General features: G+C 43.3%; 1 protein-coding gene across 1 annotated transcript in view; it reads right to left on the bottom strand.

Moving 5' to 3' along the window:
* Positions 1-13,763, bottom strand: part of MYO1B (myosin IB) — a 78,430-nt gene extending 64,667 nt beyond the window's left edge. The window contains exons 1-2 of the mRNA XM_031554280.1: positions 13,623-13,763; positions 1,537-1,652 (exon numbers count right to left, since the gene is read on the bottom strand). Coding sequence (XP_031410140.1) covers positions 1,537-1,652; positions 13,623-13,757 — 251 coding nt within the window. The 5' untranslated portion in view covers positions 13,758-13,763. The remainder of the gene's footprint in view (positions 1-1,536; positions 1,653-13,622) is intronic.
* Between the last annotated feature and the right edge of the window lie 5,391 nt (positions 13,764-19,154).

The raw sequence follows: 19,154 nt of genomic DNA, 5'->3' as shown, positions 1-19,154 counted from the left end.
TTCACATTTCTTTTCCCCAAGTCTTTTACTCTAACCATCTAATACCTCCCCTTACTACCTTGAAACTCATTTCCACCTTAACATAGAAAGGCAAATATTTCTCTAGTCAAAGCTGAATGTACATGTGATAGGATTGAGCACTGAAAAAAATACGTATTAAAATGATCAAAATGGTAATTTCATTCTGGAAAACCACCTTTCAGGAGAGATGGAGAAACAGAGATCCACGTATTACTTGATTCGACAAGTAACCAAGAACCGACTTTCAGAATGTCAGACAAGCTGTTGTTACTCACAGGTCTTATTTACGAAATCCTCCACCATATGACAGCTGATTTAGCTGCGCAGACAGTTCTTTTAGCAAGCAATTGCATTAAGTTAGCAAGCCACTGCACTTGCTAAACAAAACTTGAAGGAAACCCGAACAAGGTGAGAGTTGAGATTCAAGAAGACCAAGAAGGGCCAGAAGCTCAATTTATATGTGTTATAGCACTTCAGCCAACACATTTGGAAAAGCTACAGGTGAAGGATGAAGGCAAAAAAAAAAATTAATCAGACATATTTCCACACCACTCCTTGTTAAAGTAGAAGCTAACATTGGAGAAAGAGGCCCGAGTTTATGGCAATGCTTAGATACTTGTCTGATTGGAGGTTACTCCATATGGCCCCCTGAATGTGCAATGACAAAGCAGGGCGACAGCCTGACACAACACAGGTGTGCTTCCCTAAATCAGAGTCATGTAGAGGAGAGGAACAGAGGCCTGCAAACTCACCGCTACAGTGCCTGACGAGATAAACCAATTACCTCAACATGCACACTCTGGAGACAAGGCACCCCATTCTCAGCCACACCTCCCACACCTATACTAAAAGTCTCAGAGCCTAACCACATTCAGGCTGCTCAGTAATTCAGACCAGCCCTGTATAACACAAGGCATGCCAGGTCAGTGGGGTGAGCTCTCAGGATGGAACGGAGCCGTGAGTGACACAAGCAAGGCCTCTGACTTCTTTGCAAGGTGCAGTCCTGCAGAGGGAGTGCCAGAGGTGAACCAAAGTCAGAATACGACATTATACTTACTTGCCAGCCTTCCATCCCTACATTTAGACCTGGAATTTACATCATATAGAAATCACTCTTTGCAGTGTTGTGTCTCTGTATACACACAATGAATTTTAGTCTTAAGATTCGCATGATTCGTTGATATCACTGTACTTGCCCTCTCAGAATTGGCTCATCTCCACCCAGCAAAGGGGACCAAGCTTTTGTTTCCCTACAGATTCCATCAATCAAGAAGATTTCCTCGAAACCAGACTAAAATGCAGCAATGAAGGCTACCAGTTGCAGTTACAGGAAAATGTTCCCAAGTGCACATACCAGAGCCTAAATACATGATATACAAAGCGTAACTTTCCTTGACTTGTCTTTAATATGAACTAATCGTGAGGGGACTGCTTTAATGAGCACTTTTTGATGAGAAAGACAGCTGGTACCATCTGCTCACGGGCAGCCTGAAACGAAAGCTGTTGTGTACTTACATGTGAGGGCTGAGTTCATAGAAGTTCCGGTTTCTGTATTCTTCAACTTTCTCCGGAGTATAAATGGGGAGAGGTCTGTAAGGGTTTATTGATATCACCACGCTGCCGATGTATGTCTGTTGAAGGAAAACAAGGCAAAAAAAAAACACAACACACCATCATGGAGTTTTCTTTTTAAAATACTCTTGCTTTTCATGTATTTCTATTTAACACGCAAGGAAAAACAACAAACAAACGTAAAATTATAAAAAAAGAAGAAAAAAAAAGCCCAGTTGTGACAATGAATAAATATGTATCCACACTGAAACACTTCCCAGGTCTCATCAAACATATCAGTAGATACTTCTACAGAATGGAATGCCTCTCATGAACGTTTTTAAAACAAAGTCCTATCATACAAATATTTCTCTAACTCTCTCAGTTGGGGAGGAAAACGAAAAGGACACAGATGTTCATGAAGGACCCACTCCAACAGCATGATCTTTGTAGTACAGAAGTGCAGAGAAGCAGCACTGTGTGCGGTCACACTCCTTCCTGCACTTGGGGATAAGACACATGCAGGCTGATGGCCTCTCATCGGGTTCTGTCAATTGAGTGACTTGAAGGCAAGGCTGAAACCAGCTGAAGTCCTGCCACGATACCCCGGCAGACACAAAGCATTACTTAGGTTTCCAGATGCCAAACACAGTTGCTATTACTGGAGAAAAATGGTGTGGGTAATGCATTGGTTTTCCTTTAGATCCTATACAGCACCCAGCGGAATGACAGTGGGTGAGCATCCATGCAGCAAGTGCCACAACCCCTCCAATCCTGCCTGCAGGCACTGAGCAAGCACAGAGTGAAAGCCAAGCATTTGATATCTCTTCCCCAGCCATCAAATGATTAAGAAGACCGGGCAAAACATGGCTTTGCCAATAAGCGGGGCTTTCTGGAGGTGTGACAGCTGCACACAAAAGCCACAGGTTCCCACTAGGATTACGCCGAAAGGAACTGCTGAAGAAAGAGAACAATTCTTACATAGATTTTGGAGTTTAAATAGCTCCTTCCCTGCAACACTTGAGCACCTCATGATTGCCACTTGGACTTACCCCCACAACTTTTCCTGGAAGGAAGTGCTACAGTAAACATTTGCTAAATGGGAGCAGAGGGGAGCCCGAGTTACTCAGCAGCAGGTACAGCAGAGCACTCAGCTGCCTCTGGTGCAACAGATCAACAACGCTGAATGCTATAACCCCCCCATCTGACCTTCACGTCTAAAGCAATTTTCTGCTAAATGCTAAACAAAAACCAGGCCCTAAGCAGAAAGCAAGGGGAGCGAGACTTCCCACCTTCCACAGCATGCACATGCATACAAGCTGCGAGCCCGCTAAGCACCTTCTGTCCGATATTGAACAACCTCAAGTGCAGCAACAGAGCAAGCAGCACGAGGCTGCAGAGCCTAGCAGCTCACCCTCACGGCATCTGCAGCCTAAAGGATGAAACAGAAGCAGCCACTGCTGACAGCTCATTGTGCAACTGCTGCTACAATGAAGCATAACACTCCGCTAATTGGGTACAAAGCTCACCAATTCCAAATAGCACTGAGTTTCTCTTCGCCTTTGGAACTGGCCAGGAATCTTCTGCAAAACGCTTCCCCCCATGCATCCAAGTAGGTCCAATCGGATCAAGCTGGTTGGACCAGGAGCCCAGGGAGAGCAAGGAGGGGGAAGGAGCCTGGGGTAATTTGCATCAGGGTTGGCAAACTGCAGCTCACAAGAGAGACAACCAAACGTGTGCCTATGAGGGAGGAACCCCAAAGGCTCTCCGACACAGACTACTGATGCAGTCACAAAGTGGATCTGCGCCTTTACAAAATAACTAAGATTTGTGCTTCTTCCAAAGACACGTTGCCATACGTGCTTAGATACACTTTCTTCAAACAGTAAGTTGTTTTAGTTTCGTGGTCATCCTCCCCTTAACAAGGCAAGTAGTTTCCACCTGTGTCTGCTCTCCTCCTCTGAGCTGTAAGAAAACCCCCAAATGAGCTTTCTACAGAGTTTGCTCTGCTCTCTCAGCATACACAGCACTGGCAATTTGCAGCCTACAGATGCTTAGCACAAACAACAGGTACCCCAAAACCTTTCTGGTCTTCACAAGTGCATGGATATCCCATTAGGACTCTTTCCTGATAAAACTCTCTTCCTCACAAATCTTGACAAACTGTGAATTCAGCTCATTTTGAACTCTATGCTGGAAAGTACCAGCAGAAGACACGTGCAGACCAGATCTGAAAGATTATATTTTGAAAAAGCAATTCTCTGGAACTCAAAGACCTGCCATTTCCAGCTGCCATAAAATCATGAAGTTTGCTGCATTCTTGAAGTACCCTGACATGCCAAAGCAAAGAAAGATGGGTGAAAGAGAAAAGCTTCATTTTTAAATTTGAATACAAGCGTTCATATGAGATTTATTTAGAAGCATCTCATCATAGCTAAGTACTGCCCAGACAATGTATTTTGGGAATTCAAGTCAGCTATCCATTGTCAGACATGTACGAATACAGCTCAATTCCTAAAATACCAATATTTCAAAAGGTCAAAGGACTATATAGAAACAAAGCTGTATACATGCCCGTTTTAAACACCAACCCACAGCATGCCAAGAAGTCGTCAGTTGTGCTGTAAGGCTGCTCACAAGAGCTGATACACACTCTTCTAGAATGCCAGTATCTCAAAACTGACACCACTACTTGTTAGCGGTGGTCTGTGAGATTCCGCCTAACCGGGATAAACAGATCCAGAAAATAGCTTTCCCACATAACATCTGCCTTCCCACCAGAACTCCACGATAAACAAACAAACTAAATGGTTTAAACCCTTGAGCAAGCAACAGGAGCAGTAACATTCCAGTGCTGGAAGGAGTACGCTGAGGGGTAGTGGGAGACATGCAGCAGCACCCCAGGGACTGAGAGAGCCTTCATCCTCCCTGTTCAAGGAAAAAAATCTAACCCCAGAGGAACAGCCTCGTGATGACAGCACAGAGCGCAGGCAGGAAATCTGATTTCTGTCTTGGCTTTGCCGTGGCCTTGTTATGCGAGTTTGGACAAGACCTGCTGTCTCCTCAATTTCCATTAATGAGAGAATCTTGATTATACTCCTTCCTCCGAGCTTCTTTACTGCAAGGACTCACAGAGGCAAATTCTGCTTCCTTTGTGTGTTTATCCTGAACCTGGATCAAAAGGGCTCATTGGATGGTTGGACTAGGTGATCTTAGTGGTCTTTTCCAACCTTAACAATGCTACGACTCTCTCTTGAAGTCAATCAGTGAACCTGCTCCGCTGCATGACTATACTGCTAAGCATTAACATTGCAGCTGTGGAAACCTGAATTTCAATCAAGTCAAAAGGCAGCACGTTCTGCATCCTCCAATAAAGAAACACAGGCAATGCCTTCCTGTGAATTTGGGCTTACGGCCCAAGCAGAAGAAAACTTTAAATTACAACCCAATGGAAAAAGAAGCAATGTTCAGTAGGCTGCTCCTCCAAGGTGTTGGAGGTGCAAGTTGTAAGATGCTTTGATGCCTACTTATTCCTCTGAGGAATGGAAGCAAACCTAGCAGCCTAGGGCAAGAAGTTAACACTACAGTATATCAGTAAAGCTGTTTTTCCTCTGTCAGAGTTAATCTTAGAATATCCCAAGGGTCCAGAAGAGAGGAGTCTGCAGCTGCAGAAGCCAGGGAACACTGCCAGCGGTAGTCAGAGCTGCAGAACAGGAGCTGCAGAGGCTGCCTTACCAGCATCTGTGAAACCTCCTCTGGCCCTGTGGCACCCAGCACAACGCAATCTTCTGCAGAGTTTAAAATCATGATGTGCCTGCATCTGTTCACTAGAAACCGTCAATGCTTCACATCACATGTGGCAGCTCAAACAACAGCATCAAAAAAGTCTCTTCCACATGGTAGCCTGCAATTGGCCAGGAAAAGATGTTGCTGCAAAAACACCTCCTGCTGTAAAATGCACAATAGACACAGGACTCTGCACATGTGCTAAAGGGGGCTAAATTCGCAAGGTCCTGAAAGGCTACTCCATTTATTTGTGTATTTTTTAATGTTTAGCACAGACACAGAAAACAAAGTTCTCATAAAGTAAGATTGCTAGTGGGGATACAGCCCCTTCCAGACACGCAGGCCAATTTTAATAGTCCAGATACGCACTGTGTGCATTTCTTCAGCACTGATTAGGCTCATGTGAACTGAGTTCCTGAGATTTTAACAGCTTCAGATCACTAAGACAAGCGACTGAAAAGAGAAATGTTGAAGTAAGATCAAAGACAAGTGTGACCAGGGTTTGTTGGAGAGAATCCAGAATGAAACACTGGGGCAGCACTGATTTTTTAATTATCATTATTAATATTATTATTAATGTGACACGCGCACTAATCCTCAGTTAGCAGAAGGAATTTCTGCAATTGGAGCCATCAAATTGGCTTTTCCCAGCAAATAGTGTTCCCCTAAGCTCCTGCTGAATTCTGAAGCAGCTGTGGTGGCCAGTGAGGTGCTGCAGATAAGGAAATACTTTAGCACACACCTAACTGGAAGGGAAGCCAGTGCTAAAAATTCACTTTTTGCATGTCTGGTCTGCGGTAACCTGAACTTCTAAACCAAACTGATATATTTGGTCTTACTTTCTATATAGAGAGAGCCCTCTATAGTTCCCCCTCTCAATACTCCTGTATATATCTCCCTCTTAGTCATTTCTAATTCTCTTCGTGTAAGTGAAGAAACACAACGGTGGATTTCTGAACAAACACTACTTAGCCCAAAATGATTAAAACATCCTGCCCCATGACCACCCTCCTTCGAGCACAGCACCTCAGGCCCAGAAACAGGCGGTATGTAGTAACACTGTTAGTGCATATCCTTGTCGTGCACCACATACATTGCGGCTCTGGTAATGACTCAAGAAACAAAGCTCAAGCAGGCAACACAAAGGCAGAATTGCATACATCCCAAAGCAACCAACCACAACACAGCAGCCCGCGTCAAAAAGGATAGCAAGATCCTCTTCAGCACAGGCTGGGTCCTGCAGGCTGCTGTGCAAACAGCCCCAACAGGCTGCGGTAACCTGCAGCAGCCCGGATCAAGCCCTTAATCACACAGCAATCATTTTAGAGCCTGAAGTAACAACGGAGCATTCTGCAGAGAAAGGTGCTCGAGCATAACATGCTGAAACAAGTACTTAAAGAGGATGCGTGTGTACAGATCATCAGGTTTCTCTTCTAAGTTTCTGGAGGGCACAGACTTCGCTGCTCACTGAGTATTACTGCTAACCTCACGATCATCCTGACAGAGCTCAATGGTATTACTAACGAAAGTGATTAATCACCTCAATCCCCCACCTCTCCGACTCTGAATGCTGACTCATCTCAGACGATCCCTGCAGAGGATGCAATGATAAGCGAAACCTGTAAAGCAGGCCATGATGAAGTCAGCCCAAGGCAGACACGAGCAATTTTAAGGACAGCATTTAAGTATCCTGCAACGTCAGTACTTGCTAGCTTTGGAGAAGATAAAGACTTGTTTTCATAAGCAACTGCAACTGGGGACTGAATAGTGCCTGTGCCAAGAAAACTCCTGTCTCAAAGCGAAAAAGAAACAATAGCAGAAAACATTAGGGAGGGGACACGTGCCTTAATGGAGTACTTAAACTACTCCATTATTTCTGTATAGATAAAACATACCTGTATGGATAAAAATGGGGAAGGAAAGTCTCCCAGCAGGCTGCAGCCAGGGCTGGCCTATGTGCATGGTTTGACAGCACTCGGATGTTTTGGCTGCTCTCTCTGCTCTGTGCCAACCTTTCATTAATCTTTTGTACCTTTATATCAAACAACATGCACCAAAACCACTGCTAAATGTCCAACATATCATCATTGCCTCTTCGATGGAACAAGATTTTGGGGCAGAGCCAATGCTGCAGAACTTGCTGAGGCCCTATGGGAGACATTTCCCACACCAACTTGCCTCTTTTTTCAAAGAGCCACACCAAAACAGCAAGCAGTGTGTAGTGAAGAAGACCCCTACAAGCAGCCCACCACACTCACCTGATTTTTCATGTTTTCTTTACTTCTTTAAGCAGGTATTGCATAGAGCCCTATGCTTCCGTTGCCATGTTTAGCATTGGGGGTGGCATACAAAGAGGAAAGGAAATGAAGCAATGCCTTGAGACAAGCAGCTGTACTGCTGCTGGACACCCCAAGGCTCAAAGCAACCCACTTGCTGGCTGCTGGCACCTTGGCCTGCTGAGCTATCACATTTGCTTATCAGATGTGCTGATGTGAAGGATCAAGGGACCAAGGGGAAGTCTGACCAGATAACATGCGAAGAAAGATTCAGAGGGAGGCAGAATATTTTTCATTGCACCAGATATGGCTGGAAAAGATATGCCTGGAGCAACAGGCCCTACCTGACACCTGAAGCAGTGGACTCAAGGCTCTCACCTGTGGCAGCTGCAACAGTATTACTGCTGCAGGTGACTGGCTTCTCTCAACACGGGAAGCCAGAAATCACTGGCAGCAGCAGAGTCATCCCTGTGGGAGGAGAGCAGGAGGTGTGGGGAAGCACAGTCAGCTGAGAACTGCTGTGACTGTTGAGCGAAGCGAAGCTCTACAAGGCTTTCTTCATAAGGAAGTTGATGAGGAATGGGCTCGGCTCACACCAGACATCTGCTCTCATCTACTGCCCTTTCTCAGCTCCAGCCTTAGCCCTGGGGTGTCCCTTCTCTCTCCTCAAACAGTACTTCCAAACCTGTTTGAAAACCTGATCACGGGCCCCAGCCAGCCTCAAAAACAACATGTAAAGGCCAGTGAAATTATGCTGACCTAATTCAGACAGCGATGACATCGAGAATAAAACTGAACTTCAACCTGTGCTATGACCGTAATGCAATTAAAAATTTCCCAGCAACCTGCATTTATGTATCCCAATACCACAAAACTCTTTTATTCACACCACCAGCGAAGTTTTATGGAGGGGTGTGATCTTGCAAGGCCAATTCATATTGAGGCAGTCGGTCTCATTCATGTATTTACATCTTCCGCCCTCTTCCTCCCAGCACAATAACTGGAAGATCAGACATAGATGCAGCAGGAACAAAGCCACTGTGCTTGACTGCCATTCGGCAAACTCCCGAACCATGCAAGATGACGAAAAAAGGAGGAAACCAATAACACACACAGTTGAGTAAAGTCAAACCAGAAACAACAAGGGTACCCCCAAAATACCTAATCAGCATCCCCAGGAAGCCCCCCAGCCTGCGACACAAGCACACCAGCCAACCAAAGGCAGTCACAAGGATATTACCTCAAGCAGCTAGCACTGAGTTATTATACTGGAATGCCAAATATTTAATAGCTCAGTAATAAAACAACATGTGTTCAGTACCATAAGAGTGTTCTTGCCCAAAGCAGCCCACAAACTCCACGTGCAGAAAATACAAATTAAACGCTGACATCAGAAAAAGATTCTGTTATGCTACAAGAACAAAAAGCAAACAAACATTTTGTTGTCATGAACAAAATGTTGACCTCTGCTTCTCTGGGAAGGCTTCAAGAAACAACATAACTGTGGGGAAAAATGTGCAGGGCAGCAGAACAGAGCGGCGTCTGGCCATAAAGGCTGCCGATATGCCCACGCAGCACCAGTCCCTCCAGACTGCTCCTCCAACATGACCCATCCAGCAGGAAAATCAGCTGCAGAGCAATATATATGCCTCAGTTTATCCCAGTTCTCCACTATCACTGGGAATCCGCACACAGACAGATGCCAACCCTCTTCCTCATTTCTCAGCATTCCAAAGTATAAAAGACAAATAACAGCTGGGCTGATCACATTTCAGTCAAATCAATGCAAATGAAAAAGTTCAGGGAGAAGGTGCAGCAGAATGAGTCAAAATTCATCCACGGTATACAAGCTGAATTTTATGAAGCTATTTGAAAGTTAATATGCGGTCTCTTGGTCACACATTCTAACCACACAAGCTGCTCCCTGTGACCCCCAAATAATCAACATTCTATGTGCTAGCTGCATCGGTCATGAATCACATTTTACTCTAAGTTAAAGAAACTCTCCCTTTGTTACTGATACTTAGAGAACAGAAAGTGATTTTATCAATAAAAGGTTTAAGAGCTGCAAAAATAACATCATAGTCTATCGCAGCTTTTTAATGAGATTTTTCTTGGTCAGACGTACCCCAGGCATTTCCAGACATGACTAAACTCCAAGATTCCCATTCCCAATTAACACGTTCATTACCGACAAGCCTTTCCTCCAGAGCGCAGCTGAACCTGATGGTCTTTAGGAGAATAATTGGCCCAGCTCCAGCTTCACCAGCCTTCGTGCTTATTTTTACAGGCACGGCCTCCAGCCCAGTATGCAACCTAACACCCAAGTCCATTAAACTTTCCATCAAATACACGTAAAAACAAACAACAGGCAATCATGTTGTAGTCTGTTCTCTGACTGGTAGGAGTACACTTTTTTCCTTGTTTGCACATGACAACTTTCAAGTTGTCCTCTTGAAGGAGCTCAGAATGGTCATGCTCAGTTTGAAGAGAGGACCACTGGGAATCCAGGTCTGATCCAGCTCTTGCAAGGGGAGCTGTTGCAGAGAAGACTTGGCACTAGGATTTCCGACATTAAAAATTCAGCGTCAAGTGTAACTACCATGGCAGAGACTAGCAAAGACAAAAATTGTATTGTTTTCTGCTGGAATGAGCCCATTTATCTTGTCATCTTTGGCTATGGAGAGAGATCTGGCGCTCACGGAGGGATTGATCTGACTCACATCCATCTATAGGGCTGGCTAACACGATTATGCCACGTCTGGCCAACTTTAAAGCTTTTTCAAAACTACTCACATTACAGGTCTCATTCCCCACAACAAACCCCTTTGAAGGTTTATAACTGCAGCTTGGTTTTAAAACTAACATATGCAGCACAGACACAGCTATTGATTCATAGAAAACTGCTTAAAACCTGATGCTACAAAAGCTACGATCAGATGCTGTAGAAACATTTCAGCACACACATACAGCTTCCGTTTGACTTCATTTTTTTAAACTTGGACACCACTTTTGGTAATGCCTACAACTGGGTAATGACATAAGAGGTGATCTTACAATCCCAAAGGCTCTAACTGTTGCTCTCCAAACGGATCTGAGGGGCCAACTTCTGTAGCTCGTTAGAACTGAGGAAACCTGCAGTCTTTGTGGAGCACCAACAGTAGTCCTGTATCAGTTTTACTCAGCTTCTCCAGGAGAGCATGCAAACTACAGACTTTACATGGCAAAGCAAACATTGCTTCCAGATGGAACAAAGGCTCCATTGTGCTCTACTAAGTCTAAAAACAGAAACCCAAAGTGTGGTTTCCATGAGCGAGGCTTGGGAAGAGGAGAGTGGCTGGCGATAAGGTAAAGGGAGAGAAAAATTTGAAAAGTAATGCCTGGCTAATGCAGCGAGAGCCTTCATACTTCAGACAGCGATCGTGGTAAGAGATTTGCAGGGCATTCAACTGATGTGAAATGAAGATATTATTCCCCGAGTGGTTTGGGAAGCAAAGCCATGCATAACTTTCCTGCACGGCAGCAACACGTGGCATGGATGTGAATAGCGATGCCTCCCATCACTAACGTACCAAATGCCTTAATAGTTGCAGAGATCTGCAGCGCTCTGCCTTCACAGCACGGATTCACAAACAGTACCTGTAAGACCTTAAAAAAACTGTCACACTATCAAACGAATCCGGGGATAAAAAGGGCAAATGACACTGCAACACCCTGCATTCGCAACAAACTCCAACTCAGCTACGCGCACACACACAAAATCCTTTGTTTCTGGCAACAGTTCAAACTTCCCGACAGAGCTCCTTTAAGTATTAGTCTTTCTCACCTGCAAGGCAAAGGAGCCTACACTGCTAGAGAAAAGTGACACCCTGTATCACCTGCCAAAGCACATAATACTGCTAATTACACTGCACTTCAGTGCCAGAATGGGAGACTGAAGGAAACACAGGTTCCACTGTCACTGCCTCACAGAATTGCTTGAAGACGGTTGTCAGCTAGCATGTAACAGGTGATAAAAATAAAACAGATGACCCAATTGTCAGTCAAGCTAATTTATTTCTGCCCTGAAGTATATAAAAACACGTAGATAAATACGTTGCAGTCCATAGCAGTTTACACGAAACGTCTTGAGCAATCCACTCCCATGTGGTTTATGGCAGTCCTCAGTAACAGACTGCACAGACTGGGGTACCCTCACCAAACAGGTTTCTGTCCTCAGTGCTTTAGATCAAACTTCCAAATAGGACCCAAAGATAGGGCAAGGTAGGACTTCTATGCTCAGTCTTTAGGCAAACATCTCCCTTCTCTTTTCTTCCATATATTCTTGAGCTAAAGTAGAAAGAAATCATTCCGTATCCCCCATTTTTAGTGTAGGTATTAGGAATACGGTGTTAACCCTAATATTCAGGTCACTTACACAAGCCACAGACTGGATGAAATCCTACATCCCAGAAGAGGCACCCACAGCAGGACCTGTAGGGAGCTGGATGGAAGAGCAGCAAAGAGGAATAATCCAACTGCTACCTGCCTGCATCGGCACCTAAGGCTTAGCCAAAGGGAACAGGGAGCGTCTTCAAGGAAAAGAAGAGATGAATTTTTGGAAATGTAACTCTCAAGTCACCAGGGAGAATTCTTTAACCGTTTTGGAAGAAATCTCTCTTTCTATAAACACAGATAAGCTTCGGGTTCTTCTCTAACAAAGTTTACATGGTTCCTGAGAATCCTCACCTTACTTTCATTTTCTAGTTAAATTAAACTGCCAGTACAAGCACAGAAAGTAAGCAGATGGAGATGAAACAAAAGCAGATAGACGCAACTGCATTTGCTAGGCTAATGCTTCTGCAGAGAGAAGAGAACAGGCGAGGCTGAGTAGGAAAGTTATGCTGGAGTAAAGATGCAGCAAAGAATGAAAAACAGAGGTACAAAAGCACAGACCGTAATAAAATAAAACCAAAAAGGAACAGGGAAAGCAAACATAAAAACAATACAGATCCTCCCATGCTGGAGGATGGAAAGGAAAAAGCATAATGAAACCATGAAGATATAAATGCTTAGCAAGGGGAAAAAATATAGTCACACTAAAAATTAAAGTGGGGGTATAATTAAATACAGAGCACATCTATTTGATTGTAATAAGCTGCAGACAATTGCTTGCAGCTCATAGCTCTATTTTGGCTTAAATATTTCAGCTTCGCTCTTGAAAGACTTATCTTTCACCAGAGGTCTTGCAAAGTCTCTACAGATCATTAAGTTCCTAGAGCTTTCGCAACACTATGCACATTTTAACAAAAAAGGAACAAAGAGATGAAGCAGGAAATGAAAGGCTTAATTGGAATCACAATTTGCCCCTTCATTCCCAGCCTGTGCTTCAGCTGCCAGTTCACAAACTCGCTCCTACTGATCAGCATTCAGATATTAATATACCTGAAGATTTTGATGATTACTCCCATGTATACCCAAGCTTAAAATCAAGCCATTCTAAGGCAGACAACTTTTTTTTCCCAGCAATTTGCAGGCAACAGGCACCGCTGAAAGCAGCCCTAGCACACTTCAGACACACACTGTTTGTACATCAACCTGCTCTAACATCCTGGAGGTACCTTACCTGCTGCTTATTTTCAACTTCATCCTCCTTCAACAAAAGCAGTATCAGAATCAACATAACCAACAGTTCCAGAACTGTTTCTTATGAAAACTGGAGACACATTTGCACAAAAGGGAAAAACAAAAAGGAAAATCATACCAGGTGGAAAAATTCAAATGCAGGTAGTCCACTATGGGAAGGTCTACAGCTCTCAGAAGGGTTCGAGACAAATTTAGTTTCTTCTTTTTGTTGTTGTTTTATTTTATTACAGAAAGGTAAAACTGCCCCTAATGCAACAGTCTATGTACAGCTGTTCAGTCTATCTATATCCTCGTAAACACACATACATTTCAAGAATAACAACACAGGTCCCCAGAGGATGCTTTTTGTTGACATATACTCACATATACTTCATTGTGATCAAAGCGCTTTTTCAGATTATTGATGAATGAATCTTCATTAAGTGGCTCTAAAAGAACCATATCTCCCACCCCTATCATGTCATCTAAAAGTGACGTCTTGACCTCCATTTTGGCCATTTCCTCCTGCAAAGAAAGGAAGAAAACAAAAGCAAAGTTACCTCAAAGTCATTCTAATTATTCTAATTTTTCATAGGTGTTAACCAGCAATATTATCTACGGTTTACAAACAAAAACCCCATCAGATGACACTTCTTTAAATTGTTTCCCTACAGTGCCTCAAATTTAAGTTTAGATCGGTCCATATCCTGATCTGAATTTCCTTCTCACCTTACCCGCATTTCTCCAACCCAAACATATTTTAAGTAGAAACCAAGCACTTGAATTTGCTCAAAACCCCACTGTTTTATCTGCAATCATGAATAACGTACTCTAGAGTGCATATAATTCATTACAGTGCTGCTCTTGTTTACCTGAGGCTATCAAATTATTTCATTTTCTAACCAGACTTGATGAAGTTACATATTTATTTGTAATTTTACTGCTTAAGACGCAACAAGGCAGCTGATGAGAAGAGGCTACATCTACATAATTGGAGTGGCAAAAGGCAGAAGTGGGGATAAAACAAGGAGCCAAGATCAACATAACCAGTGCTGATAAAGTAATTCAGATGAAGCAGTCGAGGCGAGGCCAAAACTCAATGCCTATTTGACCCTTCCACGTGCTCATCCCTCCCATCCAAATGCTAGAGAAGATTCACTGAGCCCTCTTGAGAGCTCCGAGCACCCAGTCACCAATTTCAGTCATCATGGTGATGCTTGGGAATGAACACCGCAGCAGGAACAACTCTGCTGACAACACAAACCAGGAACCCACTACTGCACGGCTACAGTGACACAGAACAGCAATGGAACTTCCCCCATCAGCTGTAAACTCTCAGCTATTTAAGACTACCAATCTGTCCTTGCTCCCCACACCAGGGCAGGCATATTTTAAGTACTTTTTTTCTCGGTTTCCAAAAAGTCTTTTAGCAGTTAGTGCCTCATACAATCAGTGTTAGCTCACCATTGGAGCTAACCCATTCAACGGCTAATCTAAAGCAAGTGTAGCCTTTTAACTCTCGCTCGTGTCCACAACCACTACATGCCGTTTGATTTTTGAGCAGTGAGTGACATTTGAAGGACATCAGATCAGGGCTTAAGTCATGTTTGATGTTTTTCCAAATTCAGCAAAGAGAAGCACAGCTCCCCAGGCAGCTACGGGAAGCACTACAACAAGGGCCCCAACCTGAACCAAGCCTGGGAATTGCTAGAAATTCACATGGAAAAGCAAGAACAGTGATGAACTATGGTAACCAACCAAAGCTGAGTCAACTCCACTAAACAAACAAAAAAGCATTCATTTCAAACATAAGCATTGGATAAATATATATATTTTTTTTTAAGAGAAAAAGGCTTTTGTTCTTAAAAGTTCACCTCTCTGAAGCCCCCAAAATATCTTAAACATTCACAAAATCTTTCCAGAGGTACCGTTTCTATTTCTGCATCCCATTAAGACGAATTCTTTACACTACCAGTCTTGTTTCTGTGACCCCATAACTTTCTATTGAGCAACAACTCAAGTCCAAATAATTTTTGAAGGCTGAAAAAAAAGAAAGTTCTTGAGTATGGAACTTATTAAATAATGGGTTTGTAGCCAAAAAAAAAGGAAAAAAAAAAAAGAAAAAAAAGAAGTCCTAATATGGGCAACTGCAACCTAAAATTAAACTTCTAAATAGCATACCTCATCTACCATTGTGAAATGACGTACCACCTACCACACTTAATGCATCACTGCTTGGGAATTTGAAGACCAGAGCAGCCAAACCCATCAGGAACGCTTGCATATTCCCAACCTCAGATGCACAAAGACACTCTATCTACTTCTAAAAGCTGGATCAGAAATTTGTATACAGTTATGAACTTACCTACGCATTTAAGAATTTGAATTTTACAGTCAAATGCTTATTTTCATCTTGCTGGGTATTTTTTTTTCCCCCAATAATTTAATATCATGCTACAGTAAAACTATTTCACTGACTGCCAGAAAATATTATAAGCATGGGTGATCAAAAATGGACAATATGCCTACATATATCCCACTAAACAATGAAGCCTCAAAAACATTTGAGTTGCATAGTGGCTCAAGTTCTGCATAATATCCCTAAAGTCAGCCATCAGTGTTTCAGTACTGTCAAGGACAGCCAACAGTTATGTCTGAATTTACACAAAACATATTAAGATTGAATTTGATAAATAATTTAACTTACTAGAAGCAGTTAATCAGTTGGAGAAAATCTATGCATATAACACCCTCAAAACACCAACTGCTAATTTTAAAAGTAGCTCTAAGAAAACTCAAGTTGACATGCTACACAAACTTCAAAAAGCATATATATAACCATACACAAAAAACCTTGCTGGAATTGCAAGATGAAACTTCCATCAAGACTTTTCAGCTTTACGTCACCAAGCTCAGAAACTCAATCCAAATCCACACCCAAGTATTTATAGAAATCTTTTCTCATCAGTCCCAGTGAGCTCGTTCACCACAGTTTGGAGAATTTGGAGAACCGTACACCAAAGCAATCTGCTTCTTCCTCATACACATTCTGGCATCCTTTCAGAGTTTCCCAAGAATGATGTTCATAGAACCAGGACAATGAGAGGGCTGGGACCAAAACGTGCTCTCAGTGGCTCAGAGACCAGAAACAATTAAAACCACAGCTGTGCTGGTTGGGGAGCACCAGCAGACAGGAAATTAGGTTAGAGGAAAGAGTCAGAATGTTACATCCTTTAAAACAAAGACACCCCACCTGAACAAGCTCTACAGGAAAGCTGGGGAGAGGCTTTTTATGTATAAGGGCATGCTGCAAAAAGACAAAGGGAAATGGTTTTAAACTGGAAGAGGAAAGGTTTAGACCAGCTATTAGGAAGACACTGTTTACTGCCAGGGTGGTGAAACACTGGAACAGGTTGCCCAGAGAGGCTGTGGATGCCCACTCCCTGGAAGCATTCAAGGCCAGGCTGGATGGGGCCGTGAGCAACCTGGTCCAGAGGGAGGTGCCCCTGACTGTAGGAGAGGAGTTGGAACCAGATGATCTTTAAGGTCCCTTCAACATGAACCACTGTGATTGTATGTTCAGTTATTTTCCTAGTAAGGCTCTCGAAAGGGAGATTTTTTGTGGGGTGGAAGTGAGGCTCTATGTGAACTGGGCCAGAATTTCAAACTGGAAATTATCCACTGATTTAAATAATGCACTGCTTTTGTGACTACAACATGTCATTTTGTTGACATCAAGAAAAACAACAACACTGTACAAAAGATTACAGCTGCCAGTCGCTGAATTTTTCATAAGGCAACCAATTACTTCAGCATAAAAGCAAAACCCATCTAACACAGTCTTAAACTTAGATTCTTCATCAAACGTTTCCTGAGCCCTACCACGCCCACTTAAAATCTTCCAAATTTACCTTCCTTATTCCCCACAGCACACATTGGCAGCGTTTCAGAACATCTCTCTTTCCTCCATCCATTTGCCAAATCTCTTCCTCCTCGCTCTGGTTTTGCGTCTAGGCCTTAACTCAATGAAGTGAGAACAGTTTCAACACTTTTCCATTCCCAGGGAAAATTTAAAAAAAAAAAAAAAAAAAAAAGCTTGTTCAGTAATCCCTCACAGCTTGACCTATTTTAAGTTGGACACAACTTGCTCTGCAGAAGGGCTGGGCAAGCTACACCCGTAACACACTTTTATCCACACACTGTTAGACATAGGTTTTTGGTATCCATTGCTTGTAGGCCCTGGGACTTTCATCCTGCACGCACATCCAGCGAGGCCAGCTGGATCTCATCCTTCCTGTCCCTCTCGGCCTCGAAGATGGCAAATTGAAAACTACACTCCTCCCGAGCCACAGCAGTCTTATCATCAGCCCATCTGAAATGAGAACTAATGACAGCTATAAATAGGAGATGATACAGAGAACAGGCAAACCCCCAAAGCCTTGTACAACTACATTCACATTCCTCAAAGGGGAAATGAAGTAATGCCACATTATTGGCATAGAGCACGCTATGGAATTGTCCAGGTTTTTCCACACCGTCCTCATACGGAGGAACAAGAACAACTGGAGCCAGGCAGTCCTCACTCAGCACAAGTTTGCATTTGCTACACTGGGATTACTACTGGCAGTAGAGGGGCTTGCAAGGTTTCCCGTGGCATTCCAACAGGGCACAATTTTCTTCCCACAAAACTGTCGCAGCAGAGATACTGTGAAATCTTATATTTTAATAATAAGAGAAAAAAAAATAAAGGCACATTTCCAGACATCAACACATAGGAAGATCTTGATTCCACCCAAAGAAAATATCACCTTTGCCTCCAGACTCCGTAGTGTTTTACTCTCTGGACACACAGCAGGATGCAACCAGCAGCTCATATCTGCTGCCCAGCAGCTGTGCGCCAGAAAAACCTGCAGACCTAGTTCAGTGATGGTCCCCATCACCATCAGAACGCCGAAAAGATGGGTGTGCATCCATCTTTTGTGCTGCAGGGCACAGCACGATGCTGCAGCTCAGGCTTCTTGAGGAAGTCTGACAGATCACAGTCAGGAGGGTTAAATGGTAAGGATGGCAACAGCAGCAAAATGTACTGCTAAAAACCAAAATTATAGAATGGTTTGGGTTGGAAGAGATCATTAAGGTATCTGGTTTCAATCCCCCTCCTATAGGCAGGGACATCTCCCACTAGACCAGGTTACACACAGCCCCATCCAGCCTGGCTTTGAACGCTTCCTGAGTGGAAGCATCCACAACCTCTCCGAGCAACCTGTTCCTGTGTCTCACTACTCTCACAGTAAAGAACTTCTTCCTAATATTTAGTCTAAATCTACCCTCCTCCAGTTTAAAGCCATTTCTCCTTCTCCTTTTGCTACATGTCCTTATAAGATAGGTATTTCCCAAAATGCTCCTCCAACTCTTCTTTTTTCTGCATGGCCTTGTGTATACCTTGTGAGCTCATTTCTGTTCTCCACCAAGCAGCGCCACAGCCCCACTGAACACTCCAATATTTTCCAAACTAGAAAAGTTTAGTTCGTAGCTTTAAATTTAGATAAATTTCATACCAGCTTACTACCAAGCAAGACCTGCTATCATCTGAAAGCCTTGTGCAACTTCTTCTTCTGAAGGCACTGACCATCAGCCATGCATACAGATTTCTTCAGTAGTTAACAGCAAATAGCTCCAGTAAATTGCACCAGGCAAATGTAACACTGGGGTATATTTGTGTTTAGATTGCAGGAATGTTTGCATCAGGCATCAGCCCAATGGGAATGGCTCTTTAGCAACATCAGATTACTGCAGAGTTGCGCACCAGTGACTGCAATTTAGATGACAAAAGATTTGCCCAGAAGAATTCAATAGCAGAAACGAGCACTCTGTGGGCTGGTGCTGTGGAACAACAGCAAGGATTTGGCTACAGAT

The sequence above is a fragment of the Meleagris gallopavo genome, chromosome 7 (genome assembly GCF_000146605.3).
Source record: "Meleagris gallopavo isolate NT-WF06-2002-E0010 breed Aviagen turkey brand Nicholas breeding stock chromosome 7, Turkey_5.1, whole genome shotgun sequence".
In the NCBI taxonomy this organism is placed as follows: Eukaryota; Metazoa; Chordata; class Aves; order Galliformes; family Phasianidae; genus Meleagris; species Meleagris gallopavo.
Note: the sequence above shows the minus strand (reverse complement) of the source record. Positions and strands in the feature narration are given on the sequence as shown.